At 43.0% G+C, this 17,035-nt stretch overlaps 1 protein-coding gene across 10 annotated transcripts in view; it reads right to left on the bottom strand.

Annotated features, from left to right (window-relative positions):
* Positions 1–13,564, bottom strand: part of LOC106568864 (eukaryotic translation initiation factor 4 gamma 1-like) — a 31,217-nt gene extending 17,653 nt beyond the window's left edge. For 3 of the 10 annotated variants that reach the window (XM_014139609.2, XM_014139613.2, XM_014139612.2), the window contains exons 1-7: positions 8,989–9,421; positions 6,508–6,626; positions 6,179–6,265; positions 5,954–5,986; positions 5,241–5,261; positions 4,321–4,500; positions 3,965–4,064 (exon numbers count right to left, since the gene is read on the bottom strand). In XM_014139609.2, the coding sequence (XP_013995084.2) occupies positions 3,965–4,064; positions 4,321–4,500; positions 5,241–5,261; positions 5,954–5,986; positions 6,179–6,265; positions 6,508–6,582 (496 nt within the window). In that variant the 5' untranslated portion in view covers positions 6,583–6,626; positions 8,989–9,421. Of the gene's footprint in view, positions 1–3,964; positions 4,065–4,320; positions 4,501–5,240; positions 5,262–5,953; positions 5,987–6,178; positions 6,266–6,507; positions 6,627–8,905; positions 9,422–13,539 lie in introns of those variants that run through there. The other 7 variants (XM_014139611.2, XM_014139610.2, XM_045694002.1 and 4 more) reach the window with 7 other exon arrangements.
* Between the last annotated feature and the right edge of the window lie 3,471 nt (positions 13,565–17,035).

Genomic DNA, 17,035 nt, shown 5'->3' with positions numbered 1-17,035 from the left:
AATAAAAGCTGAAATAAATAATTCTCTCTACTATTATTCTGACATTTCACATTCTTAAAATAAAGTGGTGATCCTAACTGACCTAAGACAGGGAATTTTTACAAGAATTAAATGTCAGGAATTGTAAAAAACTGAGTTTAAATGTATTTGGCTAAGGTGTACGTAAACTTCCGACTTCAACTGTAGCTCATTCCACTTGCGCTGCAACACAGCCTTGCTGTGGCCTCTGCGCATGTGAAGATCCGAGTCAAAGATTCATTTTTAGAAGTCTACCCACAGGCATAAAAGTTTGTCTAATTTACTTGAAACTAAAGTCCACCGAAGTGAGACTGTCCTTGTGTTTCTTCACTATTTACATTGTTAAGTTCACAAGCTAGGTTGTTTTTCCTCACAAGCTAGGTTGTTTTTATATCTTTCAGTTTCAACTGCTAGGGAAGAGAACGCTTCTACTAGTCAGACTCAATCTCACAGGCACAAAAATTACGAGTTGCACTACCACGGTAACGTCCCGCCCTTAAAGAGGCAGGTGAGCGTTTTTGTCTCATCTGTGATACAGTATTTTGGTTAAAAGACTCAGGTCACAGGCTCCCGAGTGGCACAGCGGTCTAAGGCACCGCATTGCAGTGTTGCGGCATCACTACAGCCTGGGGTTTGATCCCAGGCTGTGTCATTACCAGCTGTGACCTGAAGTCCCATAGGGCAGCGCACAATCGTCCGGGTTAGGGGAGTGTTTGGCCGGGGGGGCGCTTTACTTGGCTCATAGCGCTCTAGCGACTCCTTGTGGCAGGCCGGGCGCCTGCAAGCTGACTTCGGTCACCAGTTGAAAGGTGTTCCCTCCGACACATTGGTGCAGCAGGCTTCCGAGTTATGAGAGCGGGTGTTAATAAGTGCAGTTTGACGGGTCATGTTCCGGGGGAAAAATGAAGGCTCAGGTGACAAAAAAATATTATTTAATATACCACATTAGTTACTTCTTACTAGTATTTAGGGATGCAGACCGTTCAGTACGCCACCTACGGTTCAATACGCACACGTGAACCACGGAATTACGATATGCCTGTCATTTTCCTATAATTTCCAAAACGTAATTATTGCGCTACAGACTACATGCACGTTGTACATTCAGATCCACAGAACCAGACGCACAACTTGAGAACAGGCTTGGCAGGCAACTGCTTGGGGCCCCAGGCCGTTAAGGGGCTCCTGAGGGATGACAAACTTTACCTCACAGCAATACCTCAATATGTGGCAACCGTAGTGACCGCAACCCCCTCCCCCTTAAAACAACCAATGGACGATTTGAAATGACATCTCAGTAGGAAACCTCCCTAAAGGGGGCCCATGTAGAGAGGGGAAACTAAAAACAAATATTCTCTCAGCTCCAACGTGACAATGGCGAGAGCTAGCGAGACAGAGAGAAGCAAATTTGAAGAGGCACAGCTGTCTTTCGAATCCGCTGCGTGGGAAGATTTTGGCGTTCAATACGATGAGGGTAAGAAGACCGTAAACAAACAAAGTACAGTCCGCTGTCGGCTACTCGAGTGGAAACACTTCTAACATGTGTAATTTAAGTCGCCATCACTCGACCGTATCCCTTGCAGGTGGAGCTGGAGCAGGGAAGGTCCATTCGCGACAAATTCTGAAAAACAAAGAAATAACGACAGCAGTGGAAGTACTCATAGCCAAAGATTTGCAGCCCTATTCGGTGGTTACTGACTTGGGATTTCATCACCTGATGAAAAATGTTTAACCGCATTACAATGTCCCCTCCCAGACATTTTTCAGCAGCAAAGTAATTCCCAAACTCCATGAAACATCACAGAGAGAAATTGGATACGAATTGAAAGACACCCTATCTAGCTCTCTCCACTGATAGTTGGACCTCCAGAGCAACTCAAGGCTACCTCACTGTGACGGTTCACTATGTACTGGATTGGGTTGATGAAGGGGTAGCCCTTGAACTAATGAACGCTGTGACGGAGTGGAAGCAAGAGAGACCAAATAGCACAATCCCAGCCACTACAGATAACGCACAAAACATAGTGAATGCCACCCATGAAGCTGATGGGTTTGGGCCCCCACATTGGATGTTTTGCACACATCTTGAACCTTGCAGCCACGAGGGCAGTCTCTCTCTCTCAAGGCAGTGTCCCGCCTCCTGGGGAAGGTCAGAAAAGTGTTGACTTCCCCCCCCCACAAAAACACCACCGATCACCAAGTTGACAGTCAAGCAAGAGATGCTAGATATACCAAAGCACAACTGAATCCATGACATCCAATCCATCACAACCCATTGGAATACCATACAGGACATGTTGGAACGTTATGTGGAACAGCAACCGGCCATCTACTCTGCTGTATTGGACAAGGCGGTGAAGAAGTCGGTCAAAGACATGGCCATGCTGACTGACAGTGAACTGAAGCTGGCAGAAGAACTCATTTTGGCTACTCAACCCCCTGAAAACAATAACAACTCCCATGAGCAGTGAAACCTCAATGATCCCTCTAAAGACAATGGATTCTGAAATCCATGGCACCAGGTCCCGAGGACAGTGCAACCATCAGGGAGGCCAAGGCAGCCATCACTCAGGACTTGGGAGAGAAGATACACAGACCGGGATCTTCTAGACGACCTTCACAGAGCTACAGCCCTTGATCCAAGGTTTAAATCCCTGCCAGCCTGCTGCGACAGAGTCTACAAGGACCTCCAAGAAATTGTGGAGCATGAACATCAGGTATTTGATCTATTTTTAAATTATTTTTCATGATATTGCTTTTATCGTGTGCGTTAAAATGCGATGAGATATGTGTCACTTAATAATTGTATTATTATTTATTATTATTAGCCATTTTTCTTGCAGTTTCGAGCAGTGCAAGCAGAGCCATCCACAGAGGAAGGAAATCCATCATTATCCCCTCCTCAAAAGAAGATCGCCATGGCAGAGTTATTTGGGGAGCTTTTCAAACTCTTTTCCAAAGTCTTTTCCAAAACTATTGAGGAGGTCCCCTCATACAAGGCAGCAGATTGCCTTCATGTGGATGCTGATCGTTTTGTGTGGTGGAAAACAAACCAGTCAAAGTTCCCCCATGTTACAAAACTTGCACAACAGTGCCTCAGTGTCCCGGGAACCTCTGTTACAAGTGAGAGTTTTCTCCACAGCAGGGGACATTGTCAGTGCAAGCCGTTCTCGTCTTGCGTCAGAGAATGTTGACATGCTTATCTTTTCACAGAAGAACCTAAAAAGAACCTCAACATAAAGGAATAGATATCTCATATAGGGTACCAACTTGATGTTGCACTTTGTTATTTTAAATATTGCCTATACAAGTATATACCCTGTTTATTTAAAATAGAGAAGGCATAGAACCTACTGGTTGTCAAAGCTAAGAAGCACTTTTAATTTGAATGTTTTTCTCCCCTTGATTTCATACAGTAGAGACAGAAACCAGGCCTAGTCAGTCATGCTGCCATTTTTCTGAATGGAATGTTCTATTTGTCTATAGGCAAAATAAAGAGTTCATTGTTTAAAGGGTGCTGTGTTTTGTTTCTTAAATATAAAGATACCGAAACTGTGGGCCCACTGTCCAATGGATCCCTACTAGTAATACATATATTGTTCTAGAAACATTACAAAGCATGCTTATTCGTTTTTTGGTGTTTTGTTGGTGTAATTTTAGCAGGCCAAAAATATTTTGGCTGATAAAATGTATTGTTTATATCATGCCTGCCACAGTGGCTGGTGGACCAAAAAGTTACATTTATGGCCTGACTAAGAGTAACTGACTGACCAACTGTAAGATAAACACAGCTAGCTAACTAGCCATGGTTGTGGTTCTAGCAGTTCGACACTAGGTTTTGGTTCGAGTTCCAGCTGCTGTTCTAATCGTACCTGTGGTTCTAATCCAGATTGTGGTCATGGTTGTGCTTGGCTGTTGGGCCACAGCCCAGAGTGGAGCCCCTTACCATAGGTGGAGTATTCAGCCGGGCTGGTTCCTGGGTAGAAGCCTGCCGTGCCGCTGGTCACCGGGTATTGTGGACTGGGTGGCATGTAGGGAGCCCGGTACTACAGAGAGCGAGAGAGAGAGAGAGAGAGAGAGAGAGAGAGCGAGAGGACACTTAGAACTGTTTAAAGGATTAGGACACTGAGTTACCTGTCCTAAAGGGGTCAAGCTTCTTGTGAGGTATTATACAATTAGGAGTGCAAAATTCCCAAAACTTCCACCAAATTCCGGAAAGCTGTGAATTTGACAGAATCTTGCAACCCTATAGTCAAGTGAAGTTGACCATTAACATAAAGTCATCATGACCGGTTGTGGCACCTGTCCAGGGGGGATGAAGTAGCCCTGAGGGGAGCCAGCAAAGGACAGCTGCTGCCCAGGGATCATCATCATCTGGGAGCCGGGCTGGTAGACGTGGGTGGGACCCACCGGACGAGGCCCGCTGCTGGTCTGGACCCGGGGGGCACTGGTGGGCATGGTGGCCCTGTTGGCATAGTAGGGCTAGAGAGATGGAGGGGAGAGAGAAACTGTCAGTATATTTGAGTGTGTGTATGAGCGAAATGGTGAGCTGTGTGTGTGTGTGTGTGTGTGTGTGTGTGTGTGTGTGTGTACTGCGGTGTTAAAATGTCACATGTTGAAACTGTCAGATGGTTGAGGTTGGTCCAGACTCCAGAGAGCTGAACACACTGCACACACACGATGACTGCCAGGGGGTTTTAGTTTGGGATTTACAAGCCTGTGTTGTGAACAACTGGACACATCATGGGTGCCTGTTCATAGAGTAGCGAGTATGAGAATCCCCCATGACTCACAGGGAGTGGCTATATCCATCCTGGCCCAGTATTTACAAAGCGTCTCAGAGTAGGAGTGCTGATCTAGGATCCGTTTGGCCTTTTTCGATAATATTGAATATGATTATATGGACAAATCCTAGATCAGGACTCCTAGTCAAAAGACACTTTTTGGATTCAGGCTCTGGTTAGTATTTCAAAGGAGACTGGGAACTAGGCTATAATAGGACGGAGCAGGATTAAACTGAAGCAGAATCAGCTACAAGTTTCAGCAATGATCATAGCTAGCATCTACCCAACAAAAGTATTTTGCCAATGATCACTGATTATTGTCGGCCCTTGAGCAAGGTTCGAGAATAAACTTTTGGATGTTAGTTCTATAGACTCAGACTAAACTACGGCTAGGTCAGATGGACCGAGAGGAGGGTGAGAAGGAAAAGAAGCCGTTACCTGCAGTGCCCTGTATCCGCCCTTCAGCCGCACAACACACGGGCAGAGAGCGAGAGAGAGAGAGAGAGAGAGAGAGAGGGGGAGTGAGAGGAGGAGGACAAGAGAAAAGAGAGCAGAAGGAACGAGAGAATGAGAAGAAGCAGTATATCACTCAGCCACTAACAGTTCGCTGCCGACTACCAGAAAATATGAAGCCATCAAGTAAAAATAACGCTAGAGAGTTAAATCGACAAGGAACTACCGTATGCGTGTCCCAGTTTCATTCAAGCCTCTTGATCGTAGGCCTGGCTGATGGGTTGGCTGGCACTTTGCCTGATTAGGGAAACTAATTTATACATGGACAGGTGAAATGTAAAAACCAATGGACCCTGGTGCCTAGGAACTTTACTGTATCGTCCTACAGTGGGTGGAATCAGGTGTAACCAAGGGCAACCTATGTAATTAGCAGCCTGAACACATCGCTACTGGAATCTATGGTCCTGGAGAGCCACAAAAGGGCTGAGGATTATAGCCCGGCGCTCTACTCATGGCCTGAATTGATACTTTTTGAAATATTTCAAGGTGCTTTTGCATCTAGTTACAGCTGGGTCTGATCAGAACTAAATTGGCTGTTTAGCCTCATCTTTCTCTGAAGTTGAATTGCATTCACGCACAGCGGTCTACTTTCAGGTGGAGATGACAGACATTTTGGGGAAGGTGAGGGGAGTTAGTACCTGTTGGTGTAAAGCACGAGGCCCTGCGGCGAACTGGGAGGGAGGACAGCAAAAGAGAGCAAGAGATCAAGGTTGGTAGCCAGAGACACTTAAACACAAACAGGTTGGACTAAAGCGTTACAGTTGAGCAAGAGCTGGAGTTAACAGCGTAACAGAAGCTTGGACATTTAGAGAGCGTGAGCAAAAGAGCAGGAAATACAATGAGAGAGATGGAGAGGGCAATACCTGTCGCGGTTGCGGTGAAGAGTTCATTTGTTGAGGTGGTGGGGTGGCGAAGACGAGAGAAGGGGGCTGTCCTGGGGCATAGGCAGCCTGGGAGAGCAGGGAGGGACAGAAAAACAACTACGTTAGTTAGATAACTTCCTGCCAAAGATGGGTTTTGTTCAATAGGGTACAATGTAGAAAAACATTTCAAAATGGAAAACAAAAATGTGCATCCTTATTGGACAAGTTCAGGTAGCATGTCCCAGTTTCAAAACGTTCTCACGTGTTCTTTCCTAATGAACACTACCCTGACCAGTCAGCACACGCTGGGTCTTGTCATTGGCTCTCACCTGTGTCAGTCCAGGGGAGGGGGAGGGGTGTGGGACAGAGGTGGGTCCCGTTATAGGCTGCGGTGGTTTGTTCATTTCACTTGGTTCTGCATTAGGGTGGCGCTGACTTGCCAGCCAATCTGAGGAGGAAGAGTTACCAAAACAACAAAAAATTCCAAATCAACAAAAAAAACACAGAAGACTACAATCTACCCAGTTTCAAAATGTAGGTCGGACTAGGCTTAGGTGAGTAGACTAGATATACAATAAGAACCTGGACACCATGCCCAGTGAGCGATGAGCCTCAAGTTAACGGGCTTCCACTAACAGGGTTGTCAGAAGTTGTGACAGCATTGTTGTTGAGCCGAGTTCCAAAATTGGAAATGGGTTTGTCTGTGCTATAGAAAGGTTGTCCCGCCAAGCAGCAAGGGTGGTGTTTACTGACCCTGCCCTGATAACAGTAATGCCTCCTCCCTGTACCCTTGTGCCAATACACACTTATTTTCACCTCCCTATATCCCTCCTTCACTTTCCACTTAGTCTTCTAGGTTTAGCCTATATCAGCTGGGGAAACTTGCCTCTTAACTTCTATTTAGGCCTGAAACAAGAGAGACCACATCCCTCCTGAGGTTGAATTTGGTTACGGGTAATTACCACATCTCCACTATAGGGGCAGTTGAACCATCTATTGATCCTCCTGGCAGATGATAGCAATAAAAAAAAGCACGTCGCACCATGACTATCGTCAACTCACATATTGATGGGGGAGATGAATTTGACATGACACATGGATGCGGATTAGAAATGGCGAAAAACCAGTTACTGGAGTCATGGGGTCCGAGTGGCGCAGCAGTCTAAGGCACTGCATCTCAGTGCTAGAGGATGTGATCGGGAGTCCCATTGGGCGGTACACAATTAGCCCAGTGTCGTTCGGGGAGGGTTTAGCCGGGGTAGGCCGTCATTGTGAAATATGAATTTGCTCTTAACTTGCCTTGTTAAATAAAGGTTAAATAAAAATCAAAAATATATATTCACTTCTCTGCATCTGTTCTTGGGGATTAGGCTCACGCTGGCCTGAGCTGGGACATTCACTCATGCTCAATTGAACTAACTGGTTAGTTAGTATCAGAGAATGTATTGTTTCAGGTCAACGTTCACTTGCCAGTAGCTTCTATTTGATTGTAACAGATTTTTCCCATTTTTTAATATATGTGGTTACAATTTTTGAGATTGTCTATATTTTCTGTATACTTTTACTGTTAAGCAATATATTCCACATTTGAGTGGTGTGGGTTGTAGACAAGCATGGGACTACTGAGACATTTAAGAGGTTTCGTAAGTTCCCATTACTTATTGCTACAGTGTTGCCATTAATTCAAGCATGAAAAGAAGTAGTGTCAAACTGTTATCACATGGTCTAAAGAGGCGATCCCACATTAGGAAGACGTGTCATATGGCTAGCTAACTACTAGCTAGCAAGTAGCTGGTGTTAGCCATGTTATCCCATCTGTGGCTAGCCCATTCTTTGGTAAAACACATTTTAGGCACTAAATAAAAATAAAGACCATTAAATAACCCTATGACAACACGATCGGTTTGTGGTTTGATTCGGTACAACTAACATTACTGATGGGTCAAATTGCAAGGAAGGCCTTCTAGCATGCCAATACCGCCGGGGTCCAATGATGGTGGATGTCAAAGACACACACACCACTAGCTAACGCGCGCTAGCTAGCTAGCCTGTGTGGTAGTTTACGTGTCTCTCATAGTAATGTCGAGTGACTGATAAATTCTGCAGTGACATGTCGACACATCATTTGTGCATCGCAATATTAAAGATATTACTTTCTTGGTATCCAATTGAAATAGTTGATACACTTTAATATGTTAATTGGTATGCTAGTCTTGCGATCAGAATGAATTCATTGTAGGCCCAACCAAGCCGCACACATAGAAAACCAGCATGACAATTGCCTTACCTAGATTTAGCCATGTTGACAGGTCGGATTAACAAACGTTACATATTTTAAAACACTGTGATTTAATTAACTCATGAGTAAATTGCCAGACCGGCATTGAAGTAAAACACAGGCTAACGAAATGGTGAAGATAGTTAGTCAATTTGTTTCGATAGGAACTGTCATATTGAACGTTCAAAAGATGGAAGATTAGAAAGCTAGAAAGAGAGCCTGGAATGTTAATGCTAACGTTAGCTCGCTAACTAATTTACCAATACGTTCACCCACTTCAAACACCGACATGAACTGGCATTAGTTTAAACTCAGAAGGTTAGCTATCAAACTCGTTTTGACGAGCACAGACAGCGAAAGCCAATATTACATTTTTGCTAGGTAGCGGTTTTACATGTAGTTAGCTAACATGAGCTACTCTTCTAAACTAGCTAGCTAGGTTAGCTAACCTTGTAAATGGACTGACAGAGCAGGGCCTTCATCCAATTGTCTTTCAAAGATCGATAGCAGGTAGCGAACACTGGATTCTTACCGGTTATGAATTGTGTCTGTGAGGGATATGAACGAAGACTGTTATCAACAGTGGAAAATATATATATTACACCCGATCGTCCGTTACTTTAAAATTGTAGTGTAGTTTCTTGTCCTCTCCTTCAAATGGAAAGTGGTGCCCTTATTGGGGTGAGTGCTATTGCTGTCACTTGTTCTTTAAAATCCATGGAGCGTGCAAAAGTGAGTAGGGCATAAAATGTATTAATATAGCACTTGACGATTATTATTGACAACTCCAATGCCTCCGGAAAAAGCCTCTGGACCGGAGGTCCATGATCAAGGCGCCGATGGTGACGGATTGCCGGTAAAATACACAATCTACTGTGGTTTCGTTCAGTTTACAGCGAGGCCATGTCGCGATGCATTCTCCTCCGCTGGAGCCGGCCGGACGGTGCGCCTGGTAAGTCGCATGGGTACTTCCGGGAAAATCATTTTTTTTGATGACGCATCCTCCGTCATGTGACAGTGGACACGAACATTAGCGTTTTGCACTTCTGTACCCAAACTTCATATGCGTGTTGTATACATTATTTTTAAGAGCTTTTACTGCATAATTTTGTATTCATTTGTCACTTACACCCCCTAGATTATTGTGAGTAAACAAGGAAATGACATTCTTAAGAGAAGACAAGGCCAATAACTTGACATGTCTGTGGTAGGCCTACACATATAAGAAATATGTAATTTAGTCAATAAGTTATTAATTGATATAATACAGTAGTTTTTCAATGAAGAGGTGGCACAATGCAGAAGTAAATAGTGATAAGAATGAGTCAATCAGTGGTGGTTGATGTATATCCTTCAATCTTTCTCAGGGGTCACACAAACCCCACATGATTGTGGATTCATTCCCCTCTTCAAACTTCAACTGTGAAGCCAAATGGATTTCCAACTGCAGTATTGATATAATAAAGGTAATTTAACTTGACTGTACGCACTTAGCCTCTGGAGAACAAAATAAGTGGCACTTGCCTAGTTGCTTTGGACCTGAAGATTCTAAAATTATTTCCTCTCATACTGTGCTCCAACTGTGCACTCGAATGGCTCAGTGGATTGGAGCATGGTGCGTCAAACACATGAGAAACACCAGAAGCTGTATGTATCAAAGTGTCTCAGAATAGGAGCATTGATCTAGGATCAGGTGTCCCCTGTCCATGTAATCTTATTAATTGTGGATGAATCTAAAAGGCATTCCTTCGTTGACAGGCTTGATACATATGGCCCCAAAGCACACACAACAGTTCTTGAGACACCCATACAGGTTTGGTTCTTCAGTCACAAACACTTTCATCATCTTCAGAGGAACTTGTTCAACGTTTAGAGATTATGAGTCAGATTGGTATTATTTATTTTAACAGGGAAGACATATTGAGATCTAGGTCTCTTTTCCAAATGCGTCCTGTATAATACAATATAAAATACACATTAAATACAATAAATAATTACAAATATATACACATTAGAATACAAAAACACAGTCATGGTAAGCACAAATAAAACATCACAAATTACCCAGAAAAACAGTTACATTCATCCACAAATAAATCCCCAATCAATACTTTAAATTGCCCAAACGGCACCAGAACACCAAGAAGAAATGTATTTAGAATTGTGTTCCAGCAGTACCATGCATTAAAACTAAAAGCAGAGTTACCTAGCTCAGTGGAGACCCTAGGAACCTCAAGAGTTAACCAATCCTGTGAACGGGTTAGGAATGTCCGATGTCTACACTTCCACAGCAAAGTTAGATAAGACGGAAGGTTATGAAGTAGGGCCGTGAAAAAAAAGGGAGTAATGTAGAGATCTATGGGTCTTTAGTGTAGTCCAGCTTAGCTGTTGATACAGGATACAGTGATGACTATCAAAACTGTAACCTGTAACAAAACCAAGGGCACTATGGTAGAGGGCAACCAAAGGTTTAAGAGTAGTAGCAGCTGCACTTTGATGAATAATATCACCATAATCAAGAACAGATAAAAAGGTTGACTGAATAATCTACTTCCTACTGCTTAGAAAAAGGCACAATCTGTTTCTGTAGAAAAAGCCAACTTTAAATCTTAGCTTCTTAACCAGCTCATCAATATATTTTTTAAACGTCAAATCCATATCAATCCAAATGCTGAAGTATTGATATGCGGGAACATGTTAGATTGGAGAACCATCTAATGAGTGAACATGTAATTCATCGGAAACATTCTTACAAGAGTTTAAAAACAACGTCTTTCGTTTAGCCTGTATTAAGCACAAGTTTTAAATCAGAAAGGGATTCCTGCATAGCTCTAAAATCTGACTGTAGTTTTGACACAGCCAGATCAACAGTCGGGGCAATAGCATACATAATAGTATCATCCAAATATAGATTACATTTTATTTTTTATTTAACAGATTGACCAATGGTGTTTATATAAATAGTGAAGAGAGCAGTTCCCAAAATCGACCCCTGTGGTACACCTTCATGTACTTCAAGAAATTCAGACTTAACCCCATCCATCATGATGGCCTGAGTTCTGTCACTAAGATAATCATGAAACCATGAACAGGCGTCAGAGCTCAGGTCTATCGAGCACAACTTATTCAATAAAATAGCATCATCAACAGTATCAAAAGCTTTTGACAGGTCCACAAACAGAGCAGCACATTTCATTTTAATGTCTAAAGCACTGACAAGATCATTAACAACTAAAGTGGTTGATGAAATAGTGGTATGCCCAGGCCTAAACCCTGATTGATTCATCAACAAAAAAATAAGAGCAAATTTGTACATTTACCAAGGATTCGAGAATCCTAGCTAAACAATGAAGCCTTGAAATGGGACTATAGTTATTAAGATCTCTACTATCCCCGTCCTTAAGGAGTAGCAGCACAAGGTCTGATTTCCATACTTTTGGAATATTTCCTGATAACAATGTTAAATAAAAAAAAGTGGGTTATTGAGGCATCGATGATGGGCACGGAACACTTAAGCAGACCAGGATCCAATTTGTTGGCCCCTTGTTGTCTATTGCTAGCCAAGCATCCAGGACTTAGTTTTCTGTAAATAGCCTTAAAGAAAAGCTTTGACTATAATTTCTCTGATCATTCATCAAGTTTCCCGTATCAGCATCCAGCCCAATATCATTGTGAATAGGCTTAGAAGTTATTTCAAAGAGATAGCCTGCAGAAATAAAATGGTGATTAAATGCATCAATGATGCCATTTTTTTCCCCGTAATGAGGCCAGTGTCTGAATGAATTTGTTGTGGCAGAGAGGAGAAATTATTTTAAATTAAAATAGTCACTCCACCACCTCTACCCTGTCTGTCAGCTCAGAACACATGATAGCCCTCAATATTAATATCAGAGTCCAGAACGTCCCCAGTGATCCAAGTTTCAGTCACCAGAATATCCGGATTCATCTGCATAGCCCAGATCTTGATGTAATCCAGTTTAGGAAGTAAGCTCCTAACGTGCAGATGCATCAACCCAAGATCTTTAGGATTTTTAAAGTCACATGGAAACTCCAACTCAAAACGGGTTACGTTCGTTTCAATAGGCGGTTGCAGGCCCTGTCTGATGGTTGATATTGATATAGTTGGTATGACTATAAGATTGCATAGAACTGCACCATTTGGTCTATCTCTATTAGTAATAAAGGAAGGAGAAGAAAATTGAATGACTTTTCCAAGGTTAGCACCATAGGGCCTGAGGCCGCAGCCAATGTCAATATGAGGAACTCTCAGAGTAACCAATGATGGAATGCTATACATTTACTTGCATGGGCTTTGGTTGCTATCGTGCAACAGCCCAATCCATCTACGTGATTTGAAAACCGAGGGGTTTTTGGAATTCACAACCTCTCTCTCAACATTAGCAAGAGCAAGGAGCTGATCGTGGACTACAGGACACAGGGGGAGAGCACGCACCCATCCACATCGACAGATCAAAGCTTCAAGTTCCTCGGTGTCCAAATCAAAAAAAGACTTAAAAATTGGTCCAAACACAGGCGCACAGTCGTGAAGAAGGCACAACAGTGCCTCTTCCCCCTCAGAAGGTTGAAAATGTTTGACATTGGCCCTCAAATCCTCAAAAGGTTCTACAGCTATACCACTGAGAGCATTTTGATTGGCTGCATCACTGCCTGGTATGGCAAAAGCACCGCTCTCGATCGCATGGCGCTACAGATGGTGGTGTGGACAGGCCACGTACATCACTGGGGCCGAGCTCCCTGCCATCCAGGACATTTATATCAGGCGGTGTGGTAGGAAGGCCCGAAAAAAATCGTTAACGACTCCAACCACCCAAGCCATAGACTATTCTCTCTGCTTCTGCACGGTAAGCGGTACCAGTGCATCAAGTATTCCAAGTATTACATTGTTATTGATTATGGAATTGTTGGGTTTTGAGCTTGCAAGAAAGGCATTTCACTGTACTTGTGCATATGACATTAAAACTTGAAACTTGAACTAAAAGCACTGTGATATACTTAACCGTAGCCCCCCGGGTTGCACAGGTATTTGCTCCAGGGACCAAGATGTGCCTCACCATAGACCTACCAATGGTGATGGCTGTTGGAAGGTGAGTTGCTGTGGACGTCGGGCCTTTTCTGAGCCTCCTTGAGGACCAACATCATCAAGGTGGTTGCTGCCAATCTGGAAAAAGACAGTTTACCCTTGTGTGTCACGGATCCCCCGTACTCCGGAGATCTACTTCACCGGCTTTCTAGGCGTCACTGAGCTGGATTCAATACCACCACCCCCGGGCTGTCTTGTCTCATTACGCACACCTGATTCCCATTCCCCCCTGATTAGTATGTTATATATGTACCCTCTGTTCCCCATTGTCGGATATTGCTCCCACGTCCGTTGGTCTTGTGAGTACCTGTGCTTTGTTTCGGCTTTCGTGCTGCGTGTATTGTGAACTCGTTATTACGGGTCTTGTCCAGTGTAATTATTAGAGGTTTAAACCTCGCTCTTTTTTTGGGTTACATTCCTGTGTATTATATATGTGTTTTGGGCTTCATCCCCATGCCTTTTCCATGACATGTTGTATTTTTGGGTGGAGTAATAAAATAAAAAAATGGCATTCCTGCGCCTGTCTCGATCATTATACAACGTGACATTATGGTGGAAATTGGTAGACGGCGTTTTCTTTTTCTGTTAAAATCCACGCAAATAAAAAAAGTTGGCGAGGAATCAGACAAAAGTCAATCAAGCCACAAAGTGTGATAGTTAGATTGAATCACAGTTTGTAGGCTCACCACAGTTAAAGGCAACAAGGCAGAACAAAACCACAGACTAGAATCCAGCCAGCACTAGGACATACAATAAACTCAACCAAGGCACAAAACTCACCAGCATAACAACAGCAAGGAGAGGGCGGTGACTTAATGTGATGAAATGTGCAGGGGCCCATCAAAACAGCAACGCAGCGGAGGCTGTATAACCAGTATGATAGGCAGGAGAGAAGCACCTTGGAGGGGATGTAGTTTCCAGTACAGGCCAGTGGAAAGTTGGGTGGGTGACAAGTGTTACAATGGGTCGCGGGAGATTCCAAAAGAGTAAATCCAAGTGAGTTTGGCAGTAGTTGGAAAAACATCCAAGGCACAATGACTCTATGCAATATTGTCCAATATGTTCACAGCCAGATGAAACCAAGGTAAAACATTATTACGATATTAATGTAGAAGCATCCCTAGTTAGGGTATTTTTAAATGTGCATTTTGTTATGAGTTTATTTGGTCACACGTGTATAAAATTAAATGAATCATGGCAATAGACTAGATGAACAATATTGAGAAACCATAGCTGGGTACTGTATCTGACCAACAAATAAAATCTATTACTTGATAAATATACAGTACCAGTCAAAAGTTGACACTTACTCCAGGGTTTTTATTTATTTTGAATATTGTGGCTGCTTTGAAGAATCTAATCTCAAATATTATTATGCTATTGTGCTACAATGTAGAAAATAGTAAAGATAAAGAAAAACCCTTGAAGGAGTAGGTGTCCAAACTTTTGACTGGTACTGTATATCATAAAACCAACTAAACTGAACAATGAAAAGGTACCCATAGTCTTATGAGAAGGCAATCCACTAGTCTTATTGTGAGAAGACTTGAGCGAGGGTGAGTAACGGTACCATGGAAAGCCCCGCTTACAGCTGTCTGTAGGCCTTTATTGAAGTGTCTGCAGCCACTACAAATAACACAAGGTGTTATTGAGCACGTGATGTTATTTTATATGTATAGCAAGTAACGACGAGAATCGTTGAAGATGCACAGAGATAGTAATAAGGGAGATTACTGAGTGCGTTTGGGAATAGTACTAAGTGAATGGGAATGTGAGTGTGGAAAGGACATGTTAAGCTGATTTGAAATGATGCCTCTGAGGGGGGACACAGACACAAAGGGAAGAGGTTTAAGACAGCAGTACTAAAATTGTATATTAATACTTTATACTATGTTACCTTAGCAATAATGTAGCATGGTGGATGTTTTGTGCGGGAGTAGATTTAAACAAGTATACTTAACACCAGGGAAGCTGCACAGACCTGTGAGGAGACAAAGAGGAATGCTGCATGTAAACAGTGGAGGCAGAGCAGAGGGATAGAAAGGGAAGAAAATCTAGGAAAGTATTGTTTGTGTGTGTGATACCTGCGTCATACTGTTCCACCTTGGCAGGGACCAGACCACATTTTCCAGCAGTGAACATCTCCCCACTATCCATCGCAGCTGCCTCTTACGTTGTGGGGAGGACTGAAACAACATATAAATAGACGAAGGAAGGAAGGAAGGAAGGGAAGAAACAAACAAACATATGTGATCGGTTCAGAGGGGTTCACATCTATGTGGTAGCATGGGGTGGAAGAGTAAGAGTTGGCTTTTTAAGTTGCAAAAATTAAACATTTAATGTTCAAAGAATGGCACTTGGCCGGTTCAAGAAAGGGGAAACAAAATCCTAACTAGGTTCAGAGCATTTCACTTACAAACCAAATATCCTTTCGACAGTCAACAAATTGAATAGTCTCTTTTGTGGCTAAGCTGGGTTTTGGCTCGCAGCTTCGGGAGTCACTCACGCACGTTCTTCATCTTTTACTCCGTTCTTGTGTGTCTCTCAATGTCCTCTTCTGTTTTTTTCGTTCTATATTAGTCCATTTCTTTGTCCATTCGTTCCTCCCATTGTTGTCTTCATTGTTCTCTTTCTCCCCCCCATGCGTACTAGCCCCCGTCCCTTCATCTGCACCGGTAATAAGGGGTGCTCCCGCCTCCCATTGACTCCTACTCCTTTGGATGGGTCACACAAAATGAGAGTAAGGAAATTATCGAAAGTAAACTATAAAGTACACATGCCTGATTTTTACACCTCTTTCTCCTGTCCCACCCTCTATTCTCCCATAGAGGCTTACCATGGCTCAGAACAGGGCAGCACGACTGACCCTTGGATGTAGACAGAGAGCTAATATTAATAATATGCATGTCAATCGCTCCTGGCTGAAAGTGGAGGAGAGATTGACTTCATCACTACTTTTATTAATGAGAGGTATTGACAAGTTGAATGCACCAAGCTGTCTGTCTAAACTACTGGCACACAGCTCAGACACCCATGCATACCCCACAAGACATGTCACAAGAGGTCTCTTCACAGTCCAAGTCCAGAAGAGACTATGGGAAGCGCACAGTACCACATAGAGCCATGACTACATGGAACTCTATTCCACATCAAGTAACTGATGCAAGCAGTAAAATTAGATTTTCAAAAAGTTTTTAAAAAACACCTTATGGAACAGCGGGGACTGTGAAGCAACACAAACATAGACACATGCATACACACACACGCGATAACATACGCACTATACACATACATAAACATGGATTTTGAACTGTAGATATATGGTGGAGTAGGGGCCTGAGGGCACAATGTGTTGTACAATCTGTGAATGTATTGTAATATTTTAAACATTTTATAAACTGCCTTAATTTTGCGGGACCCCAGGAAGAGTAGCTGCTGCCTTGGCAACAGCTAAGGGGGATCCATAACATATACAAAT

Source organism: Salmo salar, chromosome ssa14 (genome assembly GCF_905237065.1).
Source record: "Salmo salar chromosome ssa14, Ssal_v3.1, whole genome shotgun sequence".
In the NCBI taxonomy this organism is placed as follows: Eukaryota; Metazoa; Chordata; class Actinopteri; order Salmoniformes; family Salmonidae; genus Salmo; species Salmo salar.
This window is presented reverse-complemented; position numbering and strand designations above follow the sequence as displayed.